The sequence below is a fragment of the Aphelocoma coerulescens genome, chromosome 2 (assembly GCF_041296385.1).
Source record: "Aphelocoma coerulescens isolate FSJ_1873_10779 chromosome 2, UR_Acoe_1.0, whole genome shotgun sequence".
Lineage (NCBI taxonomy): Eukaryota > Metazoa > Chordata > Aves > Passeriformes > Corvidae > Aphelocoma > Aphelocoma coerulescens.
This window is the reverse complement of record NC_091015.1, coordinates 78,346,506-78,372,414: the sequence shown is the minus strand read 5'-3', so window position 1 is coordinate 78,372,414 and position 25,909 is coordinate 78,346,506. Positions and strand designations below refer to the sequence as shown.

At 45.0% G+C, this 25,909-nt stretch overlaps 1 protein-coding gene across 5 annotated transcripts in view; it reads left to right on the top strand.

The window, feature by feature from the left end:
- Nucleotides 1-11,041: 11,041 nt before the first annotated feature.
- Nucleotides 11,042-25,909, top strand: part of RREB1 (ras responsive element binding protein 1) — a 122,096-nt gene continuing 107,228 nt past the window's right edge. For 3 of the 5 annotated variants that reach the window (XM_069008158.1, XM_069008159.1, XM_069008163.1), the window contains exons 1-2: nucleotides 11,042-11,085; nucleotides 11,180-11,379. In XM_069008158.1, the coding sequence (XP_068864259.1) occupies nucleotides 11,340-11,379 (40 nt within the window). In that variant the 5' untranslated portion in view covers nucleotides 11,042-11,085; nucleotides 11,180-11,339. Of the gene's footprint in view, nucleotides 11,086-11,179; nucleotides 11,380-11,439; nucleotides 11,457-11,952; nucleotides 12,169-25,909 lie in introns of those variants that run through there. The other 2 variants (XM_069008161.1, XM_069008160.1) reach the window with 2 other exon arrangements.

Here is a 25,909-nt window from a genome sequence, read left to right as displayed (position 1 = left end):
TTTATCTTTCTAACTGTGGGTGCTGTGAGGTCTGCAGGAAGGATGAGGATGAGGCACAGCCAGCAGAGAGCATGCAGCATCGTCACTAAGAGCAGCTCGCCAGAATCCTGCAAAGACACGAAGCGCACGGCTATTCACTGCTTTATTTAATAACTCATGGAACCTTGTGATATTCAGAAGCATTTGGCAAACACCTAATATTATTGGACTGTTTAAAGGTGTTTGCAGGTCACATTTACAAGGGGATGTCTGTTACACAGTATTATTAACAGCTCTCTTTGCTGTTATCTGCACACTAACCCCTTCCCACTGTACCAGGAAGCTGTATTCCGTTCTTAGATGGCTGACTCCATCCTCTAATTTTTCATGCATACGGGCTATAGCAGAATATCTCTTTCGAAGATGATTTTGTCATTCTGTGTGCAAATCATTATTGGTGCTTGATAATCAAAGAAGACCTTACTAAAATAATTTTTCAAATTATCTACATAAACACCTCTTTACTTATGTCAGTCTTCTTTAAAGTTCAACCTATTTCTTCATTATATTATTTTTATTCCTGAAAGCCTTTTCTTTTGTGTTCACAGCAATCTTCCTATCTCCCTTTAATCACAGTGGCCTCCACCACTTTTCTCAACTGTTTAGAAGTCATTGGGAAGAATCTAACTTGTTTTCTTAGTACTAGTTTTCCAAGTGCTTCAACATGCTGCAGCAAATTTTTCAAACGGCAGAGGCTTCTAAATGAGTATTTCTCACCAACTTTCACCTTTAAACTAATCCCAAGATGCAGGAAAATATTTCCATTCATTTTCATCCTATTTTCGTTAGAGATCACAGAACTGGTTATATTCATCATGCTATTAATTTTTAAAATGGGATGACTAGTTTGGCATCTAATTCGTACTCACATGCTTAAGTTTCAGGGTTGCTCAGCAGCCACAGAAGCAATGAATGTGCTCAACATCTCTGGAAATCAGGCTGTGTAGGTGCCTAGAAAATACAGAATCAAATAGCTGACTACAGGCATCCTAATTAGAAAAAAACCCCAACCTTTTTAAAAAATTTATTGAATATGGGTGAAGTATTGGTTCCTAGCAGAAATAAAGCATATGACTTAATGGATCTCATGCTCATTCAGAAGTAGCAGATCTGATATGTATATTTATGATGTCTGGCAAATGAAAATATTTTTCTGTTTAAAAACTAAAATTTAATTACTAATCCTACAGTCTGATTTTACATGTTTGTTTCAATTTTTAAAGTCTAAAAAATGTAGCTTTATGTTCTGTAAAGTTTGAGGAGAAACAGCTGGCAGTGTGAATGGTGACATGATGTATTTTACTGATCCTGGCATCTTAGTTTAGCCCCTCCTAATTACATGAAGTTCCCTCTTCTCACATAGCCCTGGGATAATTGGATGGTATGACATTCCAAAGCCTTTGGGATGCTAAAATAATCATGCATTAACCCTATAAACATTCTTGTGCTTTGATGTTCTCACCACTTAGCTGCTAGCTGAATAATTACAATTCACTTGTGATCGACTTTCATATGATAAGAGTGATAGCAAGGGTAAAGAGGATGAAAAAGTTGCAAGACACTTGACATGTGGTTTTTAGTTCATACGAAGAAAGGACATCAGTATAGAGGAATTGATGTGGAGCACACCACGCAATTAAAGCTTTTGGTCCCCATTTCATTGCTGGAGGGAAGTGGGGTTTGTGCTTGGTGGTGGGGAACAGCCACAGGAACTGGTTGTGGCTCTCTGGCTGAGATAAGTTGATGCTGTTCCCTTTGGCAAATCATTGTCTTATAAATTCCTCAACGCTTTGTTCAAAGTACAGCTGTGTTTCAATAATAACTTATTTCTGTATAATTCCAGTTCAGTGGTTTTTATTACATATGCTGCTAACATTTTCACACGAGTACCCCAGCTGTACAGCAGTCCTCTGCAGTCAGCACTAGCCCAAAATCATTCCAGGAACTGTCTGTATTAATTTCCATGCTACCAAACTTTTGGATACTGAACTATGCTACACCACTCCCATCTTACTTTCTCTTCAGTCCACTGTTGTCCTAGCTCTCCAAAACTCACCACTTTTATGCCAATTTAGCCTCAATTTACTGCCACAAGATTTTGCTGTAGTTCCTATTTACATGCAGTATTATCCAAGTACCAAGTTTTGCACAGCTGTCAGTTTCCAGATAGGAAATCTGAGCCTGCTCATTCTTTTCCAGTGTGGTTGGGTAATGTGGTGTTCATCATAGGACAGGACCCAGCTCTACTGAATCACTACATTCAAGCTGGCACAGGGAATATTTCCTCTCTTCTGCTGTGTCAGTAACCTGGAGTCTAAACCAGGAACATCATCTGTGGATCTGTCTTTGAGATTATCCCCCAAAAAATTGTATGGACTGTGGTGAATTGTGTCCATTGGCTGGTGGACCAGGGATCAACAGAAAAACATCAGGCAGGAGTTTACTGATTAAGTCTGTGCCTAGAGAACAGCAGACCAGTTCTTCTGAGGTGAATCACTCCCATTTACAGCAGAAACCACAGTTCTGAATCTCAAGTCACATAGGAGAATATTCACTACACAGTTCTTTATTGCATATAACCATAGCAAAACTCTATAAATACCAGATAAAAATAAACAGGAAACAAAAGCAATCTTACTTTTCAGTCAGAGCTCTCATGCAGCTTTCTAGCCTTATTTAGCATGTGTGTATGTGTATGTTGGGGGATAAGCAATTGTGGAGGGCATTAGTGTCCTTCAGCAGAAGGTCCTCATTTTTCGTGAGGACCACTGCTCTGAAGGCTCTAAGATGAATTGACCACATTCATTTTTATGTGTATTTTAAATCAGGCTTTACATCCAAACCTCAAGAGGTAAGAATACAGTGCTCCAATCCACTGTGCCACTGGACACCTCAGCAGTGTTCTCCTCAGCCTCCTCCTGGATTGTCTGCTGTGTAACTCTTATTCTAGTGATGTTAGGCTCTACCCTCAGGAATTCTCTTGGGATTTTTTTTTTTGTTGTGTTTCTTTGCATTTAACCATTTTAAAAATAATTTTGCTGAACTATTCAGGCTGCTCATTTGCACTCTAAGAATTACCTTCAGCCACTTCTGCAAGGGAAAGGACATAGAGGAAAACAGCCTAACGAAAAAAGCTCAGAAGGTGAAGTGAGTACATAAGATTGTTCAGGAAATTATTAGAAGAAAATCTTATTTGAAGTTGCCATTTAATCAAAATGTATAGCTCAGAAGATTATTTCTCTGCTGAGTTTAGAGAGCCACAGCAGTCTATTACCTCTTCACAAGAGATTTCAGGAAAAATTTTGCATGACTGTTAGGACTTCAGGATATTTTCATAGGCATTAATCCCAAGAGATTTAATCCTTGCTGTAAACACTGATTGCAAGCTGAAAATTGGGAGTTTAAATGTCTTCTGCCCTTTCTAGTTACTTGGAGTTCTTTTGAGGAAAAGGCTGATGTCTGTGCCCTGTTCTTAGAAATCATTTGTTTCAAGAGTTGAGATTTCCGTACAGTGAATTGTTTCAGGTAACAGCTCTCTTGCGCTCATCTTGATAATAGCGGTTTAGGGTTTTTTTCCTTTTCAAGTTTCATTTCAGTTAGAGCACAGTCCCTTCTGACCACCAAAGTAATTGGGGAAAAAAAAAAAGTTTATCTATCTACCCAATCTTTCCTCCCTATATGCTCATTAAGAGAAGTTTCACCTTCTTTGTATTGCACAGAAGGGAAGAAGATTATGGGGCATATTATCTGTTATCCAAATTGAAGACAGGAATGCAGAAAAATTTGTTGAGAATATTTTCTTCTCAAGAATTCTTTATTTAGAAACAAGTGAATGTTGAATGATAAATAAAGGTAAAAGGACTTAAATGCTCTTATCCACATTGCCCTAATATTGAGACACTTTGCCATTATTGAGTTTTCATTTTGTTAGAAGCAAATACTTTCCTGTATGAAAGCTTCAGAAGTTATCTAAAATATGTCTGTATCTTACACCCCTCTGGTCTAAAAAGCTATCTTCTTCTGCCAGGAAAAACCTTGTGCTGACAGTTTTTGCTGTGGCTGGGGAAGTCATGTCAGTAGAAGAATTCCTTTTACCTCTCTTAATCGTGTCTCCATTATGGACAATCTGTTAATAGAGCATAGCTGTTTTGACATGTAGAGAGCTCTCCTGGTGTAGTTACACCCCTATACACTGCAGCAGAGGTGTATCTACCCCCAGTACAATTTACAACAGCAAAACTGTGCTTTTGCCAGCATGGCTTATCTTATCATTGTCTGAATGACACAAGCTGTGCTGGTGAAAGTATGGTTCTGACTGCATAACTCTGAACATTCACTGCTTTTGGTAGTGCAGCTCTGTTTTAGCCTCAGTTGCAAACCATATCCCTTTGCACATCTGATCAGTGTAAATATGCCCACAGAACTTTATGGCATAGACCTGACCCAATGCAATTTTGCTTCTGGTTTAAGGAGGCACAAAGCACAATTTAATAGGTACAAAAGCATAAAGACTCTTTTCATGCTCATTTACCTGAGCCCCACCGTTTTCTTCTGCCTCCTCCTTGATTCTTTGCCTACTGCATCCACTGGCCATTTTTTCCTGGTAATTCTCTCCTCTTCCCCATATCCTGTCACTGCAGCCTCCCCCAAGTTACATTAATCTCTGCCCTTGAAGGTTGTCCTGCTTTTTCCTTCCCTGCAGGGTAACTGCTTCCTTGCATACTTTCTTCATGACTGCTGCCTCAATTCCTATTTCTCCACTTCTTTGCTGCTTGCTGGCCCTCTCTGCTGCTTTGTGGGTGCATCTCAAAGCACTGCCTACCATCTTCTCCCTGGGCTGCTTGGTTTCCTTCTTCCCTATCCCCTTTTCTACTTGCACCCTCTAAGCTATAATTAGCTGTGGCATGAAGTTAAGAAAATAAAAATGTGGGCTAGAAAACTCAAGAGAAATGTCGTAACAGCAAAATCAGCAAGGTACGGCCCAAGCTCCCAACAGAAACTGTTGAATTCTCCATAACTGAGGATACTTAGAGCTAAACCAAGACAGTACTGAAAAATATACTGCTTAGAAAAATACTTGTCAGCCTCAGAGAATGGATATCAGGTGTATTCCATCTCTAGTTTGATACCAAAAGATAATAAGTGATGCTTCAGCTGGATATTTGCACCTTCCTTTAGCTGCCACTGTATCCTCTGGTGCTACTGCAGCCCTTTGAACAACTGAAGTCACTGTTAACATGAGCCTTTATTTTGTTTGTGAGAGGTTTCAGAATCCACTCTCCCTAGCAAATGAGACACGGGGAAACACACAGCTGGCTTGCTACTTGCCTTCAGGAGGGAAAATAATCACATTTAAGCTAACAATCAATTAGGTGTGAGAGGCTGGGTGGTCAATAAGAATGAAACATGGCAGTACCAAATCATGAGCTGGGCATTAAACACTGACTTCTTTTTGCACACCTGTGTTTTTTTGCATTGCCAGGCAACAAAAGCTGCTGGGCAACAATGAAGAGTTTTAAAACAAGTGAAAGTATTGCAGTGGGTGGTTTTGCTTATTGTTCTTTTACCCGCTCTGTCTCTACACAGACACGCTTGCACATGGATTATACAACCTGTTTCTGAGGCTCTACATTAATGATCACAGAACTGCTTGAGAATGTAAATGTCAAACATCTGCCTGCTATTTTTTTCATGCTATGTTTTTAAACAGTCTATTGAGGAATAAGTAGGCGGTGCCGTTCCAAAATTTGCAAAGTAATTAAATCTGCAGGAGGGAATCTTACTTAATTTTATTCATTTAAAACATACTATTTTAAAATACTCCTCTTTAAAGAACTTTTGTTACTAAAACTGTAATAACACTCTTGTGCCCCTGTTGTTTGTTTTGGTTATAAGGCTGAAGGATATGTCAGTTGATTATCCCTTTAGCCATTGAAAGAATAGGTTTAGGTTGGTGAACTTCCCCTGAAAAGATTTAGAAACACTGGTTATTGTTACAATAGTTTAGGGGAATGGTTTATGCTACTTTTTACATCCTGAAAATTAGAGCTGAGGAAAGGGACTAGTTCATCAAGCTGGTCCAGTCCCAGCAGCAGGGCTGCTCTGCATTGCGTCCATCTGCTGGAGACTCCCACAGTGAAAAGAGAGAAGGAGATGGGACCAGCAATTATTGCAGCCAGAAACTTCAAGCAGTCCTGCAATATGCCCTACAGGCTGTGATCTATGGGGGGAAAAAGTGGTGTGGGTTTCAGAAACACTATCTTCATATTTCCATATGAATCCTTAGCCAAGAGGTAGTCTTGGCTGGCTAGGTGAGTCAGCTCAAGGATTGTTTTGCACTGTTGAAATGTCTCAGAGCAAACAGGGAGCAAACACTTACAGTCGATCTTTTTGCTGTTTGTTATCACTAACATACTGTCTGCTGGGAGGAGTCACCCACCAGAGTGGATGGCTTTGTGCCTGGAGAACTACACCAGGATTTTGGGGGAATACTGATTTTAATTCCAGCCTTGTCACTACCAGCCTGTTGGGATGTGAGGGAAAGTGCTTAAGCATGCTGGGATACATCAGCTTTTTCACTCTGTAAAGGCTAATCTTAAAATAAGTTTGGACTAAAGCTTTGGCCTTGCTCATCCAAAGCTGCCCTTGGATATAGTGGGTGGGGTTGTTGCAGGAGCAAGCTCCACCACTCCCTTGTTCCTCAGTTGCCCAATTTCCAGAGGCCAAGGTAGCTGAGCACAGTGGTGTATCACATTTCCCTGCATGGGGAAAATGGGAATGCTGTAGGATGCTCTGTCTTCAGACAAATGCTCTGAGAGAGTTTGCAGCTTATGTGATATGCTATTCTGTGTAGTTTTTCAGTGCACAAATTCATCAAATTTAATTTTCTAAGCAATTTATAGGAAATATATTTAATTGAACTTTCCCCATTTTACTTTGTATAATTACCCTGCCTCTATGGTGGTCACATTTGTCAGTTCTGCATTAGCTCTTAAGGAGTTTTTGACCCAAGAAACCTGCGTCTCAGTTGGAGGACAAGAACCCTCTAAGCAAAAAAACCTCAACCCATGAGGAGACTCAGCAGTGGCATGTTTGTTCATTTAAAGAAATAACTGGTTGAAACATAAAGGAAGTGCAAGCATTTCTTTTGGTCTTAGGTTTTATAAAGACTTATTTCTCAAAGCCCTCAGGGCTGTATTCTCCGATCCTCCAAGCAGGCTTTTCCCTGCGTTAGTATTTCAGCCGAGTTCTCCCTCTTGGCACAAGTGAGGACATCAGGAAAAGGATGGCAGCAAGAGGACTCCGGATGCTGTGCAGGCACAAGCTCAGGCAGGGCATGGGGCCTCAAATGCTTCTGACATCCTCTGTGGCTGGACAGCCACACATCAGGGTGAGAGAGCTGGAGCTTGGCAGCTGCCCTCACCCAGCAGTCATGAGGTGTTGTAAAGTCAGGGCCCTTTTGTAAAGTCCTGCCTCTTAGCATATAAAATACTCCTGGTTAGTCATAGAACTGCCTTACTCCAAGCTGCTTTGGCTGAAAGGGATGTGTAAATTTGCAAGAAATTACAGTAACTTCTAAATACTATGATCTAAACCAGAGAACATTGATAGTGTCTCATAAGATAGGGGAAAAAAGGTTTTCTAGCTAACTTGTAACTTCTCTCTTAATGCCAGTGTTAGCTTTAGTCTCTCTGCTTTAAGACATCCTCAAGTTGTGGCCTTCATATAAGCTACATATCCTGTTTTTCTTCTCTCCTTGAATGCCTTTAAGCAGCATCTCTGATATTTGAACTGTGGGTGGGGGCCAAGTTGTCCTTTTCTTGGGACCACAGCAGGTGGCTTTTGTCACCAACATTGCTATGTCACCCAGTGGTGTCAATGAATTTGATAACACACTAAACACCTTCACAAAACTATTGTTTTTATTTCTACTATTGTTCATTGTATTTAACATCACTGTGAAGGATCAGAGAGGTGTGTGAGGGTTACATAGAAGCTTGCCCCTTAGTGTGTTTACCATCACTGTGGGTATTCATGTCTCAATACCCAGAAAGTATAGAAACTATGAATAGTCCTAGGAGAAAAAAAGCCTTAGTCCTTAGCCTGTCATAGAGTGGTCAGAGGAGATGGGATAAACCCCAGTAACGCAAATGGTAAAAAGTGCAGAGTGAAGAGGATAGCTCTGTCATATAAGTCATGTAACATTTTGGGAGAGTCATTCATAGAAGTGGGGTTTATTAGACAAGAATTACCTCTACCTTCCCATTTCACTGTAATAAGTAATAAAAAAGGAACCATTTGCTCAAAAGTTCACATTCAGTACTAGACCACAGTGGGTTTTTACCTCTCTAATGCATTATAAAAGTTCAAATGACAGAAAGCTGGAAAACTGAATTATTTTGCTTTCTCTTGCCCAGCCATAGCCCAGAATTATAATTAATTCCTAAACTGTTAAAAGACATATAACTTTTTATTATTTTATAAACACTGGTAGTTAATGGGGTTTTTTAGTTATTACATAACTTTTTTTCCATCACTGGGTTTTTTGTTGGTGGGTTTAATTTTTAGTATTAATGTAACGCATTATGTACTGGTTCATCCTTCATTCCATCTTTCTGAAAGAACAGGGATGCTAGAAACATAAATGCTATAAAAAATTATCTACGTATTTTCTCCAAGCACTAAAATAATTATTTTTTTCCAATGGGACCTTTACATTTCCACCTTTCTGGAGCAGATTTCAGATGCTGAATTGAGAAACACTTGTACTTCTATTCCATCTATCTGCTTGCTAAGCTTCCCACATCGAAGGGCTCTTAAGAACCTCCAAAGTTAAAAAATACATTGAGGGTGGGAATCTTCACGTGGAGGTAGTCCAAAATGCCTCCAAGACTATTTCTAGAAATATTAGGCAGAGGTCAATGAGACATGCATTGCTAACCTCCAAATATGATTACCCATTCAGGAATTGTCACCAGTTTCAATTGCAGCCATTTGTGTAAATGGCTGTGCAAACCAGGCCCAGTCTCCATGAGTCTGTATGTGTGTGCCAGGCAGGCTTCAATCACAGCAGTCTTCCAGTATGAACTGAATGTTTTAAGGGCTGAGCCTGAGATGGATAAACTGCTCAGGTTTTTGATTAATTGGATGCCTGACTGCAAGAGATACCAAAGTGAACATGCAAGCTGGCTATAAAGCTGCTGAACTTACCAGCAGTTCTGCCACTGCAGGTTGGCAGGTACAGTGGGGACAGAGATGAAAAGGTTAAAGACACTTTGCTATCAGTTTATTTTTAATGACCTCCCGTGATTGTTTTTTCATAAAATAAGAACCTTAGAACAATGAGAATGTGCTTTCTCATGTTTGTTGCTAATATTGTGGAGTAAACTATGATATTGCTCTGCTGCCAGTCAGCAAGTGTGCTTGGGTAGTACTGCACAGAATTCAGTACTGAACACAGGTGACAAAAATTCAGCCTGCAGAAACCACCACAACAAACACACACAGGTTAAAGCTGCAGTTTCATGTTCTGAATACACGTGTGTACCTTTCGGTTTTGCAGTTGTGGCATTTCCAAGTTCCAGTTCACCAGACCTGCAGGTGCTTTACTTGGGAGTCCAGAAGGGGAGAGGGTTATTGCTGATATGAATCACAGCTCATGTCTTTGAGACAGGACCTGTGTATTCCTGGCTTGTATGCCTTTATCAGTATTTGAAAAGAATGGTGCAAATGAAGTTAATCATGACATCTTACAGGCAAAACTGTGAAAAGAGTCAGTTGAGGGCTTACTGCCACATACCTGGAATTTAGCCTCCTTTTCCATGGGAAGCCCTTTTCAATCAAGAGATAGGATACCATGTAAGCTGGCACAAACCTGTTGTCTAGAGGCCGTGACTTCATTTCTTTAAAAAACAGGCAGAGAGTCCAGGTTCCACCTCACCAGTAACATCTTTAAAAGGCCTAGTTTTTGTAGCTCTAGATATAGTGTAAATAACCATTTCCTTAAAGGTAAACTGATTCCTCCTATACTCATTAGGGCAGTCCTCTGAAGCAGTGTTGGTTTACTTTTCTTTTTTTCCCCATCAAGCTTTCAGGATGGAGTATTGCCAGGTATTTTGTTTTTATGTACTGTTATTATTTGTCACACAACTCTAAACTGGTACTGGCTTTACAGTGAAACCCTCACGGCTCTGAACACCTCTCCATCACTTGTTGAGTCTCCTACACCTTTGAACTTCCACTGCAGGGAGAGCGACAGGAAGGATGGTGCATGCAGTGCCGTGCACAGTGTTAACTACCTGTACGTGCAAGCAGCCGCATCTCGCCTGTGACTAGACACAGCATTTGCACCTCCTGTTCCTGTGATGTTCACGGTCCTGTTAAATTTAACGTGTCCTTTAGGTTTGGATGGATGACTGACCCCTGCGGGGACCCAAATCGTACAAGGACGAAAAGTTTCTGAGGAAACAAACACAACCAGAAGCTGACTCCTGCCCGCGGAGCAGCGGGCTGCTGCCTGCGGCCGCTGTACCTGGTACAGCCCGCTGTACCGGGCTGGGAGGCGGAGGAGGATGCACAGACATTTCCACGGCAGCGGAGAGCCCCGGTGAATTCCTTAGAGCCGGCAGCGCGGCACCGCCACCGGCGGCTCCGGATGCGCTCCAGCCCCGAGCCGGGAGAGCGGCCGGCTGCCGGGGGACACGCACGCCGGGCCGGGAGCGCGGCCGGCCAGGCCCGCCCGGGAGAGCCCCGCGGGCGCGGCCGCCGGAGCAGCGGGAGGGCGCGGGGCGCCGCGTGGCACCTGGCCGCCCCCCCGCTCCCCCCGCGCCTGCCCCGGGCATCCCGCTGCTGCGCTGCCGGGCGGAGAAGGGAGGGACGGAGGAAGGGTGGGGGGGAAAGTTGTGCTCACTCCTCTCCTTGGAGGCGCCCCTCCCTCCCCGCGACGAGGGCGAGTTAGAGATGCTATTTGCAACAGGCTGCTGCTGCCGCGGTAGCGCGTCCCCGGGAGAGGAGCCGGAGCGACACGTGATGTGTCTCCTTATCAGGGTGCGCGGGGCAGCGCGGGGGCGGGCAGGGGGCGGGGGCGCCCGCGGAGCGCGGCGCGGCGGGGTCCCTAACCGTGCCCATCTCTCCCCTCCAGGGAGGCGCGGAGGACGGGAAGTTAGCGCGGAGTTGATGAACTTTGCACATCCACAGAAACGCCATTTTGATTCCTTTTTCCGGAACAAGTTTGCGGCTCCCTCCCGTGCGCGCTCCCCCCGGCGCGCCCCCGCGCCCCCCCGGCGGCCCATCCTCCCGGCATGTCGCGGCGCAAGCAGCCCAGCCCCAGCAAAGTCCGGCGTAAGTACCGCGGGGCTGCCCGGCCGCCGCGCTCCCTCACAAAGGGCAGGAGCGTGCCTTAACTCCGGAGGGATCAGGTTGTTTTTTTGTTTTTTTGTTTGGTTTTTTTTTTTCTCTTATTTTCTTTTTCTTGAGGGGGGGCAGAAAGAAAGATGAGGAAAAATAAACTTCTGGGAGGGGGCAGGCGCGGGAGTGAGGAGGTTGCATCGTGTCGGCTGGTCGTGCGACTTACTTAAAAAATGAAATGCTTGTTAGAGGAGGGGGGGAAAGTTTCCTTCAAAAAAAAAGGAGGAAAAAAGTTTGGCTGGCAGCGGTGGAGATGATGATGAGTTCGTGTAGCCTCCCTCTTCCCTTCCCCCGCTCCTCCCTCTCCTCTCCTCCCTCCGCGGCTCCTGGCTTTTTTTTTTTTTTTTTTTTTTTTTTCCCCTTCCCTGTTGCAGACTTTCTACCAACCAGCGGCACCAGCCGCGGCGTTTTGCCTTCAGGACCTGATGCTCATCCATATTAAACCGTCTGAGCTCAGGAATCCGGCCAGATCATCCCCCCCCCCCCCGCTGCAAAGTTTATTTTTAACCAGCCACCGCCACAATTTGGATGGGGCTGCGAGGAAGCAACATCTTCTAGCCCGGCTCGCCCCCGTCTCCCGAGCTTGCCTTTTAACTTTTCCTTCGGGCTTATTTTCCTGCCGGCGGTGGCGGCGGGTCCCGCGGCGGCCCCTGCCCGCTGTTCCCGACTGGGAGGGCCGCGCCGGAGCTGGGAAGTTGGGATGAAGGCGCCCCTTCTTCGCAGGTAGAGCCGGCTTGCGCCGCGCATCTCTCCGCTGACTTTCCGCTCCCCCGGCAGGGCCGGACGGCCGCGCCTGCCTTTCCTCGCCCCCCTGGTACTCTCCCCTCTCTTCTTTAACCCTTCTTTCCTACTTTATTTGATTTTTTTCGCCTTTCCTCCACTTTCTCCAACCGCCCCCCCGCCTTCCTCCCCCCCGTCCCGGTAGGGACGTGCGTGTCCTTTCCCCTCCCGGCCTGCGCGGCGGGGGCGGGGGGGGAGCCGTGCCTGGGGAGGGCGGGGGGCGCTGCCCCCCGTGGGTCCCCCCCATCCCGCTGCCTTTGTGCGGTGCCAGGAACACATCCCTACGCGGCGGGGCCAGCGGCGGGCAGGGACGCCTGGGCGGCGTCACCACTACAGGAAGGAGCTGGGCAGCATCCGAAGCTGAGGAGGGGTGTCCGGGCCTTCGCCCCCCTCAGCCCCATCTTGGCGGGGGGGAGAAGCGGCGAGGCAGCGGTGACCTCCCCCTGCAGTGGCGGTGTTTGAGGTGAAAACAAAGTTTGGGGCGGCGCGGCGGCCGCCCCCCCCCCCCGGCGCGGTGCCCGGTGCGGATGGGAGCCGGCCGAGCCCCGTCTCTGGGCGACTGCGCTCCCTCCCCATCGCCGTTGCTACGGGCCGGACACCCCCGGCGGCGCCGCGGGGGCCGCGCTGAGGATGCGAGGCAGCTCCTCCTGCCCAGTTCGTAACACACGGGCTCGGCATCCCCCCCTCGCCCCATCCGCCCGGAGCGAGGGGGCGCGGGGGTCGCGGGCCGGGCCGGGCGGGGAGCGGGGCGCGCCGAGATGCTGCAACTTTTTTTTTCAGCAGAGGAGGGAGGGCGGTGGATTGAACTTTGTCATGTCGCAGATAAGTTTCCTTTGGCTTCTTCTCCCTGCACTTCTCCCCCGCCTCCCTCTGCACGCACGCTTGGGCTTTTTCTTTTTCTTTTTTTTTTTTCGTTTTTAAATAATTGTCACCGTTTCACCTCTCGGCTGCGATATCTTCGCCTGCTCGGCATCCTCGCGGGGTTGCGCAGAAGGAGGAGAGCGCTTCTCCTGGCTCAGCACATTTCCCTGCCCGGGCCGCTCTGCTCGGCTGCGCACCCCGCGGAGGCCCGGGCGCCTCCGTGCCCCGCCGCCCTCCCACGGCCGCGCCGCGGTGTCCGGCCCGCAGCTGATGCTCTGGTGCTGCTCGCCGAGCAGCCAGCATCCTGCCCGGGAGCCACTGGGCTGATTGCTGGAGGGAAGGCGGGGGGGGAGACCAACCATTCAGTTTTAATCCCAACTCCCTCTTTCGCCTGTCTTCTCTTGGAGATAAGATCAAGTGTATTTACTTATTCGAGAAAGTAAACATCTAGTTCAGTGTGATTTGGGGGCAGCGGTCTAGGAGAGACAGCAAATGCAGTGGGTGTTTCCTCCCATTCCAACATCCAGCTCCATGCCTTCGAAAATAAATTGCTTATGAACAACAGGAGCAGTTGCTAAATAACACCGTGTTGTCACCCCTACAGCGCACAGTAGACAGCTGTTAGGATGGCTGAAGTTTTTTCGTTGAGGTCGGTCGTTTTGACACAAGCACCGAGTTTTGTTACCGCAGTTCCTGTTTTCCACAGGGTCAGCGTGTGTGAAAGGGATGCAGTGACTCAGGGTCAGGCCAGCCATATTTGTTTTAGGTTTTAATTTTCTCTTTGAAGACTTAAGGGTATATAGTCTTCTCTTGGTGTGCCTGCATAATGCCGATTAGTCTTAACGGGAGTTGGGTACATCCAGGAAAGAATAGGCCCTTTTGTTTGTTAGAAACCCAGAAACAGCATGAATCCATCATCCAATCAATCAGAGTACCAGGGCTCTCCCTCACCTGCCGGCAGAGATGCATCCAGCCTCTCATGCTTCGGGGCAGCTGTTCTCAACCGAGTGTGGCCTCTTTCGCTCCCTCACCTTCCTCCTCCTGGCATTCGTATTTGGAACTGAATTCCTGTCGTGAGTTGGAAAAATATCATCCTTTAAGTGCAATCGAGTAAACTTTTATTCTGCTTTCATTTCACAGACAGCTTCTAATTGTCAAAGTGTTGTTTGCTCATCAGGAGTGACTATTTATGTAGCCACTCTTACACACTTCTTTTGATAACTAACAATCCTAAAGAATATATATATATATATATATTTGGCTTGGTATTAAGACATAATATAGCAGGCTGTTTGTTGACTGTCTTTCTGGGTTTTTGATTTGCCTTTTTTTTTCCCACCTGGACCTGGGTGTTTGAAGCTTTAATTGCAGATTTCAGTGTAATGAAGCATTTTATTCTGACTTCACTCGCCAGGTTGTGTGCCCATTCTTAACGCTTTACAATATTCAGTAACCCTCTGACCAAATGGTGTTTTGTTTTGATTGAGGATTGGGAGATAACTTCAAGTTTCAAAACTGGGAAAACGGAATCTCTTCATTACCTGTTCATAGTATGTGTGATCTCCTTTGGTATCCCCACAGACAAATGCACTGTTTCCCAAAGCATGCAAACATTGACTCCTGTACTGCTTTCCTCACTCCTTAAGGATATTATCACTTTGCCTATGTTGAAGTAACACTACAGTCACAACAGTAGCTTGACTTTAGTCTGTGAAACTTTCTTCTTGAACAGAAATAGTTTGAATTGCTCTCAGTTGGATTGGATTTCTCATTTAAATAAAAACTGTTGAGGTACTTACATTGTATAGATTAAAAACATATAGATAAATCCCTTTGGTTATATTCATTATCCCTTGTAAAAGTAGGTGGTGCTTAGAAGGTCATAGGATAAGTGTTGCTAAGCAGCTAAACAGAAGGATGCTAAAATTAACCTGAGTGTTTTTGAAAAGGATTCACTTTTTAAGTTGCAGTAATTTTTTAATTGACTTAAAATACACCTTTTGCTAGTAAGACATCTGGAAAAAAAATACTTAGATGCATAACTAAAGCTTTCCAGGGGACTGTGTCAAATGTTCAAATTATCTACATACAGGAGTAATTCTACCCTCCCTCAGTATGCCTAGATTTTACTAACATCGGGCCCTCAATTTGTGCCCTTAGCAAATGTCCTTCCAGAATTATCTGTTGCTCCAGTTGATGTATGTTGGATAGCAGCCTGTAGGGACAGTCTTGGGAAAAAAGAAACTGCAGAGGTTCCCCAGGAACAGGCAGAAAACAAGTAAATCCTGTTAGTCTGAAATCTATGCATGTGTGGAAAAAGCCCCTTTTAACTTTTTGATGAATGATGCCTAAGTTTGGAAATCTCTGTTTTAGGTGTACACTCTTAAAACATGTGAAATCATGTCTTCCTCTTTCAGCACGATAAAGGTTGTTTTGAAATGAGTGTATTATTGGACCGTGTTACTAGACCAGTTTGCGACGGCTGCCTTGTTGATGTGGTAGCTTCTTTCTTGGGAGATAATTGTCTGTAGAGGAGGATGGTAGTGCTGCTTTTCGTTCTCATGATGGTAGTGAGAATATTTGCTGCTCTCTGTCTTTTAGCTCCTTTCTGAATTCAAGCAAGATGGACAGTCATAGGGTTACAGCTTTAAAATATGCCTTTTCAACAGTATTCTACATCTTGGAAAAGGGCCAGGAACTGCTTCATGTTCTTTTGAGAACAGCTTTATCATGGATGGTGCTCAGGTACCCTGCAGCTTTGCTGGAAAGTGTCTTAAGGAGCAGATGTAAACTTTGAAGGTGAGAAGGAATTGCCTTCTGAGACTGTGCAACAGCTTTTTTCTTGTTTTGGGGTGGGAGATTTGACTGGACTAATTGTTCAGCAGTTAAAGCAGATTTTCTTTTGGGGAGCCATATGAGAAATCCTTTCTCTGTGTGTGTTGTTTTATTTTGTTTGGTTGTTTGTTGCTTTCTTTTTAATATCCTACATAAACCAGCACCTATGGGAGCTGTGGCTCCCCCCCGTCTCCCCCTGTCCCTGCCCCGCATATTTAGAAGAATCTTTACAGGCAGTGATTTCAAAGGCAGGACTTGGGTATTTTTGGGAATGTCACTCTCTGGTGATACACTGAAAAGTTAGGTATTTGTGTGGAGCCAGGACCGGCTTGAAACTTGCAGAGCTTTGCCAGGCCATGTTTGGTTATCAGCGTTTGATTACAAATGAACATAGGTGAGGTTGGCTGAGGTGGGAAGTGCTGGCTCTGTTCTGGGGTACTTCTGAACAGGAATTTCAGGAGCATTGACTCTTTGTTCTTCTTTGGTGCAAGAAATCTGATGATGGCTTATCTTTGATGTCTGCCAGTGATGTTTTTCCCACCTGAAGGTGTTCCCTCCACCTCACCCTATACCACTCTGTTTTGAATAGCAACATTTGAGGGCCAGTGACTTAAAAGAGTGCACACTTCTGAGACAGCAGTACCACAGCATCTCACCCTCCTTCCTTCAGCATTTTACTTGGAGCAGGGTGAGAGAACTTATTTTGAGCTTGTGCTAGTGCTTTATTAGAAACATTGAGAGTAGAAATAATTGCCAGCTGGGGCATATGCTCTGGGCTCCTGTTGGGTGGCTCGTACACGTTGTGGTGGAAAAAGGTCAGAACAAGGAAAAGGGCCTGGACAAAAGGGAGAAGAGTCAGTGGGGTACTTGGCTTGTGGCTGTGCTGGTATGAAACCTGTTAGAGCAGCCTCCTGCAGTCAGAGAGGAATCGTCCTGATGTCACTGAGCAACGCCTGGACCTGTGCTGCCTTTAGAAACAACACAGGCCTTCAAGTGTATCCTGCTTTTTCTTTTTTTTTTTTTTTTTAATAATAACATTTCAGCTTTCAGGTTGGCCGGCCTAGCAATCAATAAAGGTCGTTGCCTTTGACTAGGTACTGTACAAAAATACGTAGTTGATGGGTGGTGACTGTTTATTCAGAGTGATTCAACTAAGTAAGGCTAAGGGAATCTGAATACCTCTTTAAAGATGTAGAGAGAGGCAGCTGTTTCAACAGGATTCATCTGCAGTCCCAGCCATCCACAGAGGTGTTACAGCATGGGAAAAGAAAAACTGTCAAAATCCCCCAGGGCGTTGTTAAGCTTCTGAGCTAAAACAGGTATTCCAAGGACCATTAGAGAGAGAGGCCTTTCAGGCCTTGATGACCTCTTCTGTCTCCTTTGCAGGTCTTCCCGTAGAAGCATGTGGAATGCAACTTTCAGATTAGTTTTCCTGCATCTAAACTTCCTGAGTAAAAATGTTTTTTGTTTAATCTTATTTACTTATATTATCTCAGGATTTTGAGAGATCCTTTTCCTTTTGAAGAAGACATCCCCACATCCTGCTCTCTGAAATTTCTTTGAAGATCCATTTGCACAAGGGATGTTATTTCTGTAGGCCTCTGAAAAAGTGTGGGAAAGGTGCTTGCACACAATGGCCAAGTGACTTCCCAGTGTAATTTCTGTGAGCTCTGAGTAAAAAATGTGTTCAGCATCTTGGAAATTTTCTGTGGTGATGTGCCCAAGTGACTTGTTAATTTGGTTCTAAAAGAAAAAGGTATTTTGTGATTAATAGTGGAATGGCCAGCCTCTCATACATGTAGAACTTCTCCGCTTGGCATCTCCTGGTAGATACTTCAACAGGTGTTAGGATGTGCTTTCTTGAAACAGCACAAATGTACTCGTAGGTGTTTTAGGAATGGGGGGCTTGCATCATCTGTCCTTTGAAAATGGAGGATGATCAGCCGCTGACAAACTTTTTTTAGTTAATTTAGGTATGTGCTTCCTGTCTGAGGATGAGAGAAACAAAATGTTCGCATTGAAGTGTAGCTGGCCTTTGCTTTTATTGTGTGTGATTAGCTGGCTTTAACTGGAGCCCTTGTTAGTCCTGTTTCATACAGCAGGTGATGTCAGTGTTCAGGTGTATCGGTACCTGGGAGTGCTTTGCTCAGAGCTCTTGCATCACAGCAATAAACGCTGCTGTGCTCAGGCTGGACTCCTTCACACTGGTAACATTAGGGCTTGGACAAGGGAGAACTGCTTTGGATTTTGCTCCAGTGTGCAGCACTACTTCCTTCTTAATTTGGACCACTCACAGTTTTGGGTAGGGGAAAGATCCTAGTTTAAGTTCCTCTTTTTGTTACACAGACTGCATTTTCTTCATTAAATTAAGGTCATCACATCTCATTGCTCTTTGTGTTTGAGAACATGAAAAACATCCAGGTCATGAATACCTGTGTGCTGTTCCTCATTCAAGTGTGCATTTTTTTCTGATGTTGATGCAGTTGCCAGTGTATTGAGGAAACACACAAGGTGTCTGTGGCCTCTCATGCATGTGTTCCCCTGCTTCATCCCCTCCTTCTCCCCAAAAGCATTAAGGTATCCTGAACTGTTCTTCAGCTGGATAGCTTACAGTACAGCTCACATACTTAGCTGTGTGTACATCCTTATGCTTTGGGTGGGAGGAAGGAGGGCTGCAGAAGGAGGCTTGCTTTCTAAGCAAGACACTGAAGGTTCAGGAAGTGGGCGCATGTGCCATAGAAGCCAGCTGTAAAAGAGCTGTAGCTGGATTACTAAGGGCTTCCATTTGTGAGGTTTGACTGTATTTTCCAGGGGGAGAACTATGAGTGCAGTGACAAGTACTTCTCTACACATAAGATGTAACTTATGTCTTGTATTTAGTTGGAGAGTGTATTTCTTTTGGACTGTTTTTCTAACCACTGCAGGTATAATTTTTTTTTTTTCCTTATCAGATGGCCCAGCCAGGTGTTGCTAAGTACATCCTACTATATTTCCAAGTAAGGTTCAAGACTGTGGTCATTGGCAACTTCTGGAACAAGTCTTGGAGCAACTTCCCAGCCTTTATGGCAGATAGGTGTCTTTTCTGCTTGGTAAGATCTCCTGTCAGTCTCTGAACTGTCAGGAGCCTGACTGTCCATGTTGCAAAAGGGTAAAGAGAGCTGGATCACAGTGCCCCAGTTTCCCTGGTGTAAACTTGCTTTATTGTTGGAAATTGGTTTTGTTCAAAAGGTGAAGAATTTATTTTCATATCAGTGTTACCTACACTTTGTGGGAGAAATATTCTCCATCCTCTGTCTCCATTCTTCCTTTCTGCAAAATGGCAGTGTCTTTTTGCTGAGCGTGCAGTGGCTACTGTGCACGCCAAAGCAAGGGGTGTATTTCTAGGGGTGAGGGAAATGATCTGTACCTCAGAGTGGATGCTAGTTACCTTGGGAGGAAGCCATGCAGATTATAAACTCTGCAGGAAGGATCTGGTGGATTCTGTAAACTCTGTGGCCTCAGTAACTGCAGTTTCAAGCAGTTCCCAATCTCTTGCAAAGCTTTTGGAACTTGTAAGCTCTTTAAATCTAGTGACTGAGGATTTTCCATGGTTCCCTTTTCCCTCGAGAAAGAAAAAAAGTTAGAAATAAATAGTAAGGTTACTCATTTTAAATGCTCAAAAGCCAACAAATTAAAGTTGAGGTGTTCACAGAACAATTAAGTGGATCAAGATGAACACAGATCATGCCCCGTTACAGTTGCTGTTCCATTTTTAATAAATCAATAGATACGCACATAGTAGGTAGAAGTGGAAAACGTGTGTTCATTTGAATCAACAGCAAAATTCTTTCAGGCTTCTCTGGACTAAGATTTTATGTGGGGTATATACAGCTGAAAGCTCTTGAGCATTCATAGCATGAAAGATGCCAGGAAACTTTTAAAAAAACGTGAAATACTAATAGTGTCTTTGTATTTTTTGGTGCTTGAAATTCCTACAGGTGTAGTAACAAAGTCAGTGCATCTGTTTTAGGAGTTTGTTTGCTAAACAGCAAACTGAATTTGTGATATAATAGTCTATTTTGACTAATCCATCCAGGTTTTGGGCATCATTGAAAGTGTGGCCACTGCTGTATCCTTTTTTAAATCCTGGAGGCTGTGCTTTTACTTTCTTGAGTGTATTCAGTCCGGTGAGTAGAAGGAGGACTTGTCCTTCCCCGGCCTGTCCTTCCCTGCAGGAAAATGGGAATGTAGAGAATTCTCCCTGAGGATGGATCTGGGACAGAGATGGCCCCTGTGTGTTTGGGGCCAGAGGTTTTATTTGCACCATTGCGTAACTCTTAATCTCCATAGAAAAAGATGTGGGTTAGTGGCTTTGCAACGCCACATAGGCCACAGGCTTGCATGTGGCCATGGTCTGCCTGAGAGCCGACGTGTGCTAGCACTGCATTGTAGATGTACTGATGCCTCCCTGGGGTTGTCCTGGAGATTCAGGACAGAAGGATCTGCTGTTGCCTGACTTTCGACCTCATACATTGGCAGCCTCTCTCATGCTTGCACGGCCTGAACTGACTGACTTGCAGTAAATGTTTCCGTTTGTGTGCTCGCTGTCTTTTCAAAATGATTGCTAAAAAGTATTTGGGCCAAAAATAATCTACACTGGACAAGAAGATGCCAGCAGCATGTGCAAATTGCATGCTGTAGTTACTGTCCCAGCTACTAATTCAAACAGAGCTGGACAGATGTGGATTAGGAAAGTTCAGACTGCCGATTTAAAAATGTCCACTATTTCTGGTAATGGATGTTTATGTGAGCTGCCTAGTCCAAAGACCCAGGAAATGAACTGGTGGTGGTCTTTGTTTAATTCCTGGTATACAGATACCAAGTGTTATGCTTTGATTTCCTACTCTGTAAACTCTTCAGGGCAGGGATCAGCATTCAGTTACTGAGTTTTGAAAAGCCACCTAACACACTGTGGAACCGACCTGCACAGCACTACCTTAGTATAAATGTTTAATTATAACTATCTTCTTACCCCATGGTGGAGCCTTTACAGATACCAAGGTAGAGGCATGCTGGGAACCTGCACTGCTCCTGCTGAGGTGTCTCCTTATAAACAGACAGCTTTGGTTGCAAAGCAGCGTTTGGGCAGCTCTCATAAATGCCTGCTTTGCACGTGACGGACAGATTATTTATTGATTTCTTTTCTAGGCAGTATAAGTGCAAGTATATTCACATGCTTAGAGGTCTGCCTGTTTGGTTTAGAAGTATTATGTTCCTAGCTTTAATATGTGTTTTAAACCGTCAGATCACATCCTTCTCTCTTTTTGCTTTAGGTCTGTATGTAAAAGTGACAAATGTCAGGGTTCTGAAATTAGGAAATTAGAAGAAGAAACTGGGAATAGAAAGATGTCACCCCGTCAGTATGTCACCTTTCCAAGACTGAAATGAAATGCAGTTGCTGGCTCTTACCATTCACAAAGTAATTCAATTCTGTTGCCTTGAATTACTTGTGTTGTAGTTTTAAACTGAATTCTTAAATCATCCCAAAAGTGATGTATGTATCATTCGTTGTGTTTATACAGCATAAAAGCATGTGGAGTAATGGAAACATCTAGAAATTAGACCTCCAGAGAAGAATCCCATTTTAATCAGGTTACTTACTTGGATTAAACCAACCCAAATTTAAAACATGTGGGCTCATGTACTAAACTAGTTGCACTTTCAGCACTCCAGGGGTCCGTCTGGGAGTTTATCGGTGCGTTGCTGTAGTCTGTTCCAGCCAGCTTTGCAGAAGCAGTTTGGTGTTACTAAGGTTGGAATAAGCTGATGTCAGATTTTTGTCCACAGTGCATAGCAAGTAGAGGTCAAACACTTGTACAGCTGGTGATACTATGACTTGTTAAGAATGTATGCAGCAGGTCGCTTCTCAAAACATCTTTTGAAAAGCAGCCTGTGAGAGCAGTGCCATGTAGAAGAGACGTGCATCTTCCTCTGGCATCAGCAAATGGATGCATCCTATCACATTGGGCTGCTGAGCATGTTTAGTCATGTTACTGTAATAAGCTCTGGGAACAGGAATGGGTTTTGCCCTGTTGTTCTTCACGAAGATTTGAATGAATTTGACTGGTTTGTTCCAGGGAAACTCGTGTTTCTATGTGCTGCTTTTGTGCTCGGTACAGAGAAGTAAGGAGTTGAGTTTGTTTTGTGGCTGAAGGAAGGTTTCTTTGTAGTATAAGATTGCTAACATTACAGTACTTAAATTCTTATTCCTTAGAAGAGGTAAAACTAAAAAGTGTGACTCCCAGAATTATCAGTGTTTCTGGTGCTGATAGTGTACAGACCTTTTTGGTTTTGGGACTCTCCATTGTCCAGATAAACTTGAGTATCAGGGCCCTTTCTTGTGCTTCCAGCTATAGCCCTCAGGCATCTCTATTTTTCCTGCCCTGGTGAATCATCTTCCAACATACACACAGGTAAATTTTAAGTGTGCATTGGTGGGGGTTACCATCTTTTCCCTTTTTTTTTTGTCTTATCCTCACAGCTCTCAAGGTATTTTCTAAATTTGCTGGTGCGTGTGTGTGTGCGTGCGTGTATGTCAGTGGCAAGTTTGGATCAAGCCAAGCACTGATCCTACAGACACTTTAAACACAGATAAATTCTACTTAAGCAGGTTGTTCCTTTAAAGTCAAAATACTGGCATGGGCAAAAGTTAAGGGAAGTGTTTCAGGATTGGGGCCTGCCTTTAACTTTCAGAAAAAGTATTTGTGACACAAGCCAGAATCTTTAACCCGTGTGAGCCACAGCTCCAAACTCACCTCTCAAACTTCTGACCTATTTCAGGAGGCATTGCTCAGCCTCAGGAATTGTCGCAGCTCTTGCAGCCTGAGAAGAGTTGCTTTTGAAGGGAGGTGGCCAGAAACGTGGCTGTGAACCCAAACTTCTTCAATACTCGGTGTCTGCAAGAGTTAAATGAAAGTACTCCGGCAGCTCATGTGCTCTCTGTGTGCGCATACTTTCCTAATCTTGACATGGGGTCTGAGCTGCAGGCTCTGAGGGTGTATGTGAAGTTGGCTTGGCTGTCACCTTTTCACTCCCCGGATCTGGCTGTGGCTCAGCCCGGGGACGCACCCCGCCGCTGGGATTACTGACTGCAGAGAGCCAGCTGTCTAAAACCTGCCCCCGTGGGACTGGCTGGGCCAAGAAGGTGCCCTGGCACACCTTTCCTGCCCTCACATTGCTTCCTGCCCTTGCGGGGAGCAACAGAGGGAAGAAAATGTGCTGCGGTGGCCCCCCTTTCCTGCGCCTGGAAGATCTCTTGCACCCGTCTTGTGCACTTAGGTCGATCTGGATGAGTTTTTTGCTCCTCTGCTGTCATCATTTGGCTGGAGAATAGCTGCCCCCACGGATGGGTCTGCTTTAAAACGGGAACAGCTGTACCCAGCAGTCTCTGATGCTGGTGGGCTGTCCCTGCACGCAGGGAGAGGAAGGGCAGAGCACGTGGTTTTCTCCTCTAGGTGACAAAGTCCTAAGGGCAACTTGGTCTTTGGCTCTTCAGGAAGAGAAACTGCAGTTCTTTCAATCCACAGCACGCTGTCAAAAATCACCGTGCATTTCTGACCATAGGCTGGAAATGAAAGCTGCCCGTCTTTTTTTCCGCTTAGGTTTCTTTGGAAAGGCTGCCAGTGGCCACCTTGCCCCACCCTGCAGACGTGTGGGCGGGAGTGGGGGTAGCCGGCAGGAGGGAACATCACCGAAAAGGCAGAGTGATTTGGCTCCTGGCCACACACAGGAGCAGGAACAGCTGCTTAGATGGCCCCCGGAGCCTCACTGATGTCAGCATAACCAGTGCTCCTTAAAACACAGTACTGTGTGGGGGGTGACAGGGAGCAAGGCTGGGAGCAGCTTGAGGGGGTTAAGTGGTACATAAAACCACCTCCACGGTTCTTTTTTTCACCTCCCTCTTCTAAACAGATCTCTACTTCCTATAGGAATGGGAAGGGTTTGGGTGAGTGAGAGTTAGGAGAAATTCATAAAACTAACACAAGCTACCAAAAGCAAAGAGCAGAAAGAATATGCATCGTAAAATTTGCATGTGGCTGCAGCATGTCTGTTTGCTTGGGTTCTTTCCTTCTAAGAGAAGAGTGGCTAGGAACAGTTTGGCACTGTTGGATAAATCTGTCAGTGCTGTTCCCTCCTCTGTCCTCTATGTTGTCTCTGAGAACCTGTCACACTGTGACAGATCATACTGTCAAACATCATAGTGTGTTTGAAAAGTATCTGGCTTGCCTTGGGATGGTGTATGAAATAGGGCAGGATGTGGCATCCTGCAGGGAGCATGTCATGTGTGCTTACTTGGCCTCCTGTGCGTGCTTGAGCAGAGGAAGGGAATGCACATCAGAAGAGCACAGTTGTTCGCAGCTTCCTTCCACTCCCCTTGGTTGTTCCAGAGAGACGGCACTTCGCGTCATGCATGAGGTTTACCGAAGCTGCCTTTCCTGGTATGTTGATAACCAGGTTCCCTGATGGAGATGCCTCTGCATGGTTAAGGGCGGGGGGGGGGGCTGTCTCATGAGTTCCATGATGTTGGATGCACAGTACAAAATTACCCTTGTTATAGGTACTGAACTGGATGAACATGAGTCCCTCTTGGGCCAAAGATGGCTTTTTCCAGTTTAATAGCTAGCATAGAAGTTTCCAAAAGTCACAATCTGACAATCTGACATGTAGCTGGAAGTGCTGAGGGAAGAGGATACCAGCTTTTCCAGAACTGTGCAGCTCAATCACAGAACGAGGTTGGACTGGACATGAAACTGGATTCCAGGGTGACGTGGTGACTGCAGCCTCTGCCGGCTTTGCTTCTTCCCACAGCTGGAGAGTTGATTTTCCCAGTAGGCCTGTGCCAGCATAGTCCTGCTGCTAGTCTTGTGGTGTTATCCCAACACAGGAGTCGTGCTTGAATTGCTTGCAAAGTGGTATGCAGCACGCAAATCTAGGGGACAGGGGTGAGCCAGTCTACCCGGGCTTCTTGCAAAGCTGAATTTGCAAAATGCTGTCTCCATCAAGGGTGATGTAATAATAAGTTGCAGAGATTCCGTCTTGAAAAACAAACAGTGAGACACAGGCATTGGGGGAGGAGGGTGTTGTGCTCTTTTATAAGGCTCTTGCTTTTTGCTAACTCAGGTTAACTTTACCAGTTGGATTAATTTTTCCTGTATCATTCCAGAATTCTTGTAGTAATTAGGACAAATGACAGAGGGTCACAGCCCTCATATGTGGCCGAGTAAGCATCTAGTCACATTCTTTTCAGTTGGGACAGTGGCATGAAGAATTTCTTTACTGAAGGTCACAGAGGGAGACAAAAAGAGAGGCAGAAAAAGAGTCCAAATGCTGTGAAAAGAGCCCAGTCCTGTGTCTCCACCATTAGATGATGCTTCCTGTCTAGGCAGATGAACCCACATGAAAAACCTCGGTTCACAAACAGATGACATTCGAGTACTACCAGCATTGTAAAATATGGCTAGGACTAATATATTTGCTCTGACTTTCATCTTGAGTGCCTGGTGGAACACCTGTAAGTATTTACATTTTAACATGAGCTTTTGTGCTTGTGAAAGCAGTCAGTTTGACAGCAATGACCTCTCACACAAAAGCCTGAATAAGTGATGAACTTCCAACAAATCCATGACCTGAACTCTGCTGGATGCATATTGAAGGCGACAAGTTAATATGGCCTGTGGCAGTACCAACAAGAGGCCTGGCTCTGTGCTGGGCTCTTCTGCTGGAGGTGGTCCACAAATGAGCCTCTAACCACTATCCCTATCCAAAGGCCTGGAAATAAGCATGCTTGTACTCACTGGCTGGGTGAGAACCTCAGGCAAATGTTTGATGCAGAAAGCACTTAGATTTTTTTCCAAAGGTTTCTTGTCCTGCTGCTCTGCTCTGACCCTGGATGAAGGGCTTGGTTTATGTTGCAGAGGAGGCAGAAGGGTGGATGTGTCTCCTCCCAAGC